Raw genomic sequence first — 8,154 nt, 5'->3', positions numbered from 1 at the left:
ATGACGCGCAATTACGACGCGCGTTTACGACACACAATACGTATCAATAAAGGCTCTGTCATAAAGGAAGACGACGCACATGTTAATAACACGCATGCGTATCAAGAAAGCCACTGTCAAGAAAGGCCATGTCATCAATGAAGATGACACACATTTTTGCGTATCATAATTTTTAATGTTTAAAAAAAATATTATTTATAGATTTACTAATTTTCAAATTAAATTTGTATTTAATGTCTCATAATATAAAATAAAATATCATATACAAAAAATGCAATCCATTGCATAAAATTTAATGTCATACAAATAATCGTTCCATGGAAAGATAAAACAAATCAATAGTTGTAACAAAAATTTACAAACTAATTAGATACAAGAAATATAAAAAAATATACCCTCAAATGCTTTTCAAAGTCTAATCTCCATGTCAGCTCTTCAACTCACTTCTCCATTTTGTCATTAGGTTCTCTATGGGCTCCAGTATCTCTTGCAGTTTCAAAGGCACAAAGAAGAACAGAACGTGATATTATTTTGCCACCTAGATGTTCTTCAGTGATGTGATGAGAATCATACCCCTTCAAAGGCACAACAAGTAGCCAATAGCACTTTTTATGTCAAGCACAAGCACAGATAGAAATATGCCACTTTGAGTAAAATCAGTGTAAGTAAAGACTAGAGAGAAGATAACAACACATACCAAGTGATGGAGGCAATTTTGCAAAGTGAACGACCAAGTCATCTACGAGAAACACGACTAAAACTTCCAAAATATTCTGTGTACCCATATCCCTCTTCTTTTAAAGTTTCCAGAATGTTTAGAATGCTCTCCTTGCCCTGGTATTTCAAGTATCAGGGGAAAAAAAGTCACAAAGTAGTAGAAAGTAACTATATTTATTGAAGAGTATCATGTAAACTTGTATGAAGTACCTCTTTAACGGAATGGTGAAGAACTGAATTCCTTCTTCACCAAAAGCTCACGTTCTTCTTTCTAACGATCTTTTAAACGAGAGCTTCTTATGCCTGGTAACAAGGACCTAGGCACCCTGCCATTAAAATACATTTAAACAATATTACCAATTTACCCCTAGTGATATATTTGGAATAACTCTTTCTAGCTTCATATGTCAAAAGACTAAGAAAGATTTCTAACTCACCTTGGAATAAATGATATGGTCAGTAAGTAAAGCAGTTGTTGATGTGAAAGCATAGAAAGAAACTTCATGGCAGCTATGTGCACTGCAGCCTGTTTAGCTACTGAAAGCCACTTTGGGGTTCCAAAATTAGCAGCTTCCCCACAATTGAAACCTTTAAATACAATGGTTTGATAATAGAGTCTATAAAAGTATAAATATATCCAACCACAATATATATATATATATATATATATATATATATATATATATATATATATATATGTGCAAAACATCACCATGGTTGAATCCTATGTGGTAAGCCCTTGGAAAGGTTATTACAAATTCACCAGGGTCCCAAATCTCAACAACATGTTTTACACAATTAGTTTGAGATTTTCCAAAGGCAGTTGACAATGTGAAGTGCAAGGCATATAAGCATGGATTTTGAACAAAAAAATAACACACCTGCAACATGGAATGCCAGATGCAACAACAGTTTCGGGTGATAGAAGGGTAGTCTTTTCGCCCAAGAGTGTTAGAGAGGCTGTTAAACAAAAATGGCAGGAGCTTTATGTATTGCTAAAGAAGTAATTTGAAGCCCTAGACATTCCATGTTGACAAATAGTCATTATACAAGTTCTTTTTTTTGTCTTAAAAGTGGTTTAAGAAGGTGAGAGATGCATATATTATAGCAGATATTTTTATATGCATTGCAATGATATAATCAAGAGTAAGCATTTTACATACCTAACCGATCTACACCTCCACCATAAGCCTTTGAACGGATTACTTCCTCAAATGTGAATGCATAATCCCCAGGGACTGCATACCAGGTCTTAGGAGAGCCAATGTGGAGGAAATTTAAGTTGTGAAGCTCATGATCTCCTACCAGGTCTTGGGAGAGCCATGCAAACCAGCTGAATAACATGCCAATGTATACCATGGATTTTGGTGCAATCCACTTAATATCGAATCTCCAACGATATAAGAAAAAAAAAACTATAATCGAATGAGATAGATGTTTGTTTCTTTAGTTACTTTCTGCTTAAAGAGAAATAAATTAGATGTGGCTGAAGTCTTACGGTTTGAGCAATGAGCCAGAGAGTTTTTTTTTCTCCATTCAAATCCCTTAACTTGAACGGTACAATATGATTATAACCAGGAACATACTTATCCATGATTTTATCAAAGCATAGATTCCCAGAAAAGTTCACACCCATTGGTGTAAAGGAATTTATACAATGAATAAAATAAACAATAAAATAAGTAGTTAAAATAGAATACATAAACAACATAGTACAGAGTACAGACCTCCTTGCAGTCCTTAGCCTTCTTCTGTAATCCGTTGCACTGCTCAAAGAATAACAGCCTGGATATTGAATATATATATATCTATATATATATATATATATATATATATATATATATATATATATATTGAATATTCTTACTTCATGAAGCCTAAAGAGGACATAAAAGCTATCATTCCCATAAAAGACATGCAAATCTTTTATTTCACCATTATCACATAAAGGAGTTGCAACACGTTTTGTCAATGGCTTGGCAGTTGACAAAAACCGTCTACAACTCAGACAGGGGAAAAATTGTCAAATCACCACCACCATGAAAATATTAAATATTGGATTGGGATTTGGATTGAACTATTTGATTACAAAAAAGGCATTGGAATTTGAAACTAAACATACTTGTAGACATCAAGCATGTCCAAAAAGATGAGTGTTATCATAGAAAAAAAAAAGTAGAATCATTGGGAAGTAGATTAAGACAGGCTCTTGGTATAACCCATTAAGTGATTTTGTCCACATTAAGTCAAAAAGGTACAGCCATGCCATGTATAGTTTGTTAAGATTAAGTGATTAACTCATTAAGACCACTAAGTCAAAAAGAATCAACCCCTAAGTTATTATTATGTCCAAGTTAAGTAAAAAAGAATCAACCCCTAAGTCATTATTATTGGTTGATGTTGTAGTTGTGCTTTGTGTTCAACCTGAACCAATTTACACGCCATATACAAACATTTGTGTCAGGCACGAGTGCTATTTGTGCATAAACTTCATTTGTTTCTGGTTCAGCCTGAAAAAAATGAATCCATAACTAAATTACTTAAATACCCAAATAGATTATGAGTATTAGTCTCTGAAAAGACTAAACTACCCTCTCAAACTTACCCGAAGGTGAACATTCATCACTTTACATAGTAATCTGGCTGGTAAGTTAATTGATGGGAGTTACTGGTCTAATCCTTGATGCATGGAAGCCTCAAGTTGTAAGAATAACCAAAATTATGTGTCATTGCATGTGGTCTTGAATTAAAAAGAAAAGATTCACATGAAAGGTAGAAAATGAAGTCTTGAAAGAAAATTGAATAACAAACCTATTCCATGTGGCCTTGAGGGACATTGACAAGGGGGCCAGCACAGGCATGCCACAATTCTTTGTATATGGCATCACCAGAGGATCCTGAAAAAAATTGAGTATTATACAAACATATGTGAATTATTGGATTGATATGTATATGTGTTTGATACCAATTTTTTAAAAAGATAATTAGTTATAACCTGATTGACGCCCTCCAGGAAATTGAGTAGTAGCAACATGTGGCATGAAGAAAACAATTTGACAATGGCATAAAAATTAGCTTTTACCTTCCCGTCAATTTTGTTGAAAATAAGACTTACAATAGGTCCCTGCCATATACACATTATATAAAAAGTATTTAACTTTTAATTTCTATTTATTAACTATTATTATTTCACTTTTTGTTAAAAAAATTAAAAATAAAAATAAAAATAAAAACTAAAGAAAGAATAAGGAAAACAAAATCAAACCTGCAACGTAATTGTTCACTATCTTTTAATAGTGCATCAAGATAACATGCTAATTCTCCTTTTGTAACACCAAACTCTTTATTCCTTAAGCCTTCGAACCTGAAAACAAGATCCAAAAAAAGATAAACATGTATGTTACTATAATTTTAATTGTCATCATTATTATTGTTGTTATTGAAAAGTACAACTACAAACCTCTTGTGCAGCCACTTTAATTGCACTTTGCCAACTTTTAGGCTCAACACTTACTGTAAGAGTAGTGACTGTGCATACTTCACGTCCTGAGTCACTATCATCTAACTCAATGGATGTAAATGGAGGGATAAAACTCTGTAAAGTTACCTTTTTATTAATAAAAGATTTTCACAAAACAAAAATAGCAAATCAATTTCAAGAGATACACCACCTTCTATCTTGAGTTGATCAGAAAATGAAAAGCTGAAAGGAATATGTTTTGACTTTGTTCATAGGAATCTGCAAAAGGGTAAACACGTAATGTTGACATTTCACTTGGTGGATAGAAATGTTGACTAAATGCTAAAAGTTAAACCACAAAAAAGAAATCTCGCATTCAGAGGAAAAAAGAACTTTTGGCACCTGATATCCATGAAGCCCTTATTTGGGCAGGATCTTTTTGCAGGCAACCTTCGGATCATAACTATAAAGAACTAATTCAAGTTACACACACATTGATAATGAGATCATTGATTAGTTTTTAAGCGAGGAGTTGTGTTAATATGTCTTTACTTACTTGTCACTTTTAACCTCGGGAGCAAGAATGTTGAATCTTGTAACAAAATCAGAAAAACTCTTGCGAGTAGGATAGCCAGCACAGCTGATGCGAATTGCTTCTAGAACCCCCTTAGTAATAAGAAAAGAAAAAATATTACATGTTTAATGAATTTACTATTAAAGGTTAATATATATATATATATATATATATATATATATATATATATATATATATATATATATATTTTAAATCTCATCAGTACTCACCCCACAACGTAATTGTTGCATAATGTTGACATTCTCAAAGATGCCAGGCTTAAGAAAATTATTTGGATTCACACATCTGATGGAGTGGGGTTCTGTGCAGTTCAAAGTTTCGATCAACTGCTGAACTTGTAACTGCATGCATTAACAAAAAGATCATATCAACTTATGACCAACATAACATGACATTAAGGAATTTTTTATCAAAAGAAACCCTACCTTGAAGCGAGAACCAGTCGATGAGAAATTAGAAGATTTTTTTGATAATTTGGTTGTCTACTCGGCCAATGGAGGGAAAAAGCCTGATATAAAAAAGCACTTGGAAGAAGTCAACAGATCTTGATGTTCCGGAACAACATAATCTTTGTGCTTGTCCAGAAATTGCTCAGATTGATATTGAACCTGAATACAAACAGAAAACACATATAATTAGAAATAAGAGGCTTTGAAATTTAGAAAGAGAGTACCAGATCTATTCAAATTACCTCTCCTTCATAATGAGAAATGGTGAAACCAATGCAACACAGTTTTGGTTTGAAAAACCGTTGATGAGATTTGAATGTCTGATAAAGCTTCTGTGAGAATGTTTCATGATTCTACTTAGGCTCAGATTACCAGTCAAATAGGCGGGAAAAACATCAACAAAGTCGCCATCAGAAACTTCGGCTTCTTCTCTTATATTGTCCGATCGGTTCTCTCTATGTTCTATAATTATCTTGTCAACAAAAACATTAACCTTGGACACCAAATCTCTGCACCTCTTCCTCACCCCTTGGAAGTCATACCGGCTTACAACTGGGAAATGGTCACTCCAGTTGAAGATTCCGAGAATCTCATATCCTTCGCTGAATAGCTTCTCCAGCACATATCCATCACCAACATGGAAGTCATCATAGGATTTTCCGAATACGGACATCATGACGTTGTTCAGGGAAGAAAAATGAAGGATCTTTTTCACCTCAACGATTCCTTCGTGTTCCATGGATGATGAAACTTGATCCACCATTTCAATCCTATCTTCTCTCTGAATACCCCGAACCTAGATACCCTTTTGGGGCTAAACAAATGGGTGGCAGATATTCTCCTGAGGTTCCTCCAGTAATCACCATATGGAGCAAAACCCATGGCACGGTGGAACAACAGCTCATAAGCAGACTCCTTCACTGGCCTATCAGCAAAAGCAGAACTTGAAAGTATTTCTTTGGCAGTTTCTGGGTGGCTCAATATGATGAAATGTGTTAAGCCTACAGAAAATGCCAATAGAGGTTTGGCATTAAAGGTTGTTGAGAGCTTAGCAAGGGTTATGTGTGTTAGAGATGATGTAAAGGCAAACACAAGGCATAAAACAGGGAACCCAGCCGGTCCAAGAAGAACTATGAAATAGAACTTACATGACCATGAACCATGTTGATACATGATCTCCTTGCCTTCCTACTCTACCACGAAGCTTTGTAAAGCAAGAAATAAATTAAAATGTGATTAACAAATCTAAAAGTATATGTTAAACTTATGTAAAGCCTTAAAACACAATATTGACACTAAGTTACACTTACCTGATTATCATATCAATTCCTCGGGACTCATGTAAAGATGCTCCAGTGACATGGAGACCACCAAGCCGTTTGACTTCCAATCCTTCATGAAAACAATGAATTTCTTATTCCTTTAGAACCGATAAATATGCAATTGCAATGCAAGGACCAAGAGGGTAAATCGTACCTATCTAGGGCTTCAATAGTTCATAGATGGCGATAGGGATAAGTTGTAAAACCCTTAATCTCCTTGTAAGTCCAACATAGGCAGAATGTAACGAGCTCTAAATTTTAGTATTGTGAGCGCGAGGATCTGTAAATGCTTGGATCTTAAACGAAGGCTTGTAAACTTGAGCAGTCATCGCAGTCTCGGTAAGGTGAGGTGAGCTCAAGGTTGCCGGAGGGAAAAGGTGAGCGGAGGTCGTCGGTGGATCTTAAAAAAAGCCCTAGATCCCCTGCGATTTTTTTTTATAAGTAAATTTTAAAAAAGCCCTAGGTCCCCTGCGATTTTTTTAAAAGTAAATAGTCAACGCGCGTTCATTTTAAGAATTATAAAGCGACATGCCTGCACGACACGTTTTTTTTAATGGGTGACCTCCGCGTTTTTTCTTTTATTTTTCTAACGCTAATTTTAGGTCACGCAAAAATGCGTATCCTAAATCCTTCACATTTTTGTGGAGATGACATTATTTTTAGGGTACCCACTTTTGCATATCGTAAATCGCCGCGTGTCATGCTTTGCACGTCATTAAAGGCCTATATTCTAGTAGTGGATGTTGTGATGTAATATGATACTTATTCTTTTGTTTCATGATTAAAACTTTGAGCTTTATCATATGCACAACCAAACCCCTGAAACCACTAGATGCTCAAGGATCTAAAAAAAAAGTCCATGTACTCTAGGGATAGACTTAATATTCATATAGGATCTACCATTACTAACCACCATATATACATCATGGGGAAGTAGGTTGGAACATTTAGAATCATACGACAAAATGCAAAATTTATAGAGTACAATTAGAAATGACCATCGCCACTGACGATCTTGCTCATCATCATGCAGCAGAAAATGGCACCTCGCAAAAATAACAAGCGCACCCGTGAGACACCAATTCTGCAGATGGACCCTGCTATATTCTAAGCTGTTGTAACAACTTCTGTAACCACTGCTATGGCACAACTCAATGCAAACAACACCAACAAAAGTGGAAATAGTGTTCACAACTCCAGTCACAGTGACAACCCCGGAAGTCAACAAGTGATAGCTTATCAAAGCACTCCAAACTCCAAGCTTAAGATCAGGAAGCGAAAGTCTGGAAATAAGAGAAAGGGACAGCCAACTCAAGGGTTCTCGAAGAAGCAACATGTCGTTGCTGTCCATGCGACCATGACACCTACTATATCAAAACCAGCGAGATCATATGCTGGAAGCCTTCCAAAATGCAACGAATGCAATTTCCATCATAAGGGAGCCTACCGAGAGCCGTACTATAAGAGATGCAACTGAAAGCGTCACACCACCAAATACTATAGAACTTATCCATGACAGAATTAGCAGCCAAACAAAAACAACAACAATCGCAACAACCTCAAAAACAACACCAATGCTACGACCAATCACACCTGCTATGGGTGGGGAAG

General features: G+C 35.3%; 1 protein-coding gene across 4 annotated transcripts; it reads right to left on the bottom strand.

The window, feature by feature from the left end:
- Nucleotides 1–263: 263 nt before the first annotated feature.
- On the bottom strand, nucleotides 264–6,113 carry LOC145069201 (lysine-specific demethylase ELF6-like). 4 transcript variants are annotated; one of them, XM_079016152.1, is made up of 15 exons: nucleotides 4,982–5,109; nucleotides 4,734–4,843; nucleotides 4,580–4,640; nucleotides 4,389–4,456; nucleotides 4,178–4,312; nucleotides 3,983–4,081; nucleotides 3,713–3,841; nucleotides 3,323–3,614; nucleotides 3,142–3,227; nucleotides 2,445–2,483; nucleotides 1,881–2,050; nucleotides 1,155–1,305; nucleotides 928–1,043; nucleotides 698–834; nucleotides 264–575 (listed from the first exon to the last, which is right to left on the bottom strand). In XM_079016152.1, exons 8-13 carry the CDS (start codon nucleotides 3,338–3,340, stop codon nucleotides 989–991), a joined length of 519 nt encoding a protein of 172 aa, XP_078872278.1. In that variant the 5' UTR covers nucleotides 3,341–3,614; nucleotides 3,713–3,841; nucleotides 3,983–4,081; nucleotides 4,178–4,312; nucleotides 4,389–4,456; nucleotides 4,580–4,640; nucleotides 4,734–4,843; nucleotides 4,982–5,109; the 3' UTR covers nucleotides 264–575; nucleotides 698–834; nucleotides 928–988. The 4 variants fall into 4 exon arrangements, with proteins under 4 accessions (XP_078872278.1, XP_078872279.1, XP_078872277.1 ...); XM_079016153.1 differs by having other exon boundaries at nucleotides 1,155–1,254; XM_079016151.1 differs by lacking the exons at nucleotides 264–575; nucleotides 698–834; nucleotides 928–1,043 and adding exons at nucleotides 1,599–1,677; nucleotides 5,198–5,380; nucleotides 5,464–6,113 and having other exon boundaries at nucleotides 1,176–1,305; nucleotides 1,881–2,266; nucleotides 2,445–2,502; nucleotides 2,585–3,227; nucleotides 4,982–5,113.
- Between the last annotated feature and the right edge of the window lie 2,041 nt (nucleotides 6,114–8,154).

Source organism: Lactuca serriola, chromosome 8 (assembly GCF_051521515.1).
Source record: "Lactuca serriola cultivar US96UC23 chromosome 8, Lser_US96UC23_V15, whole genome shotgun sequence".
Lineage (NCBI taxonomy): Eukaryota > Viridiplantae > Streptophyta > Magnoliopsida > Asterales > Asteraceae > Lactuca > Lactuca serriola.
Note: the sequence above shows the minus strand (reverse complement) of the source record. Positions and strands in the feature narration are given on the sequence as shown.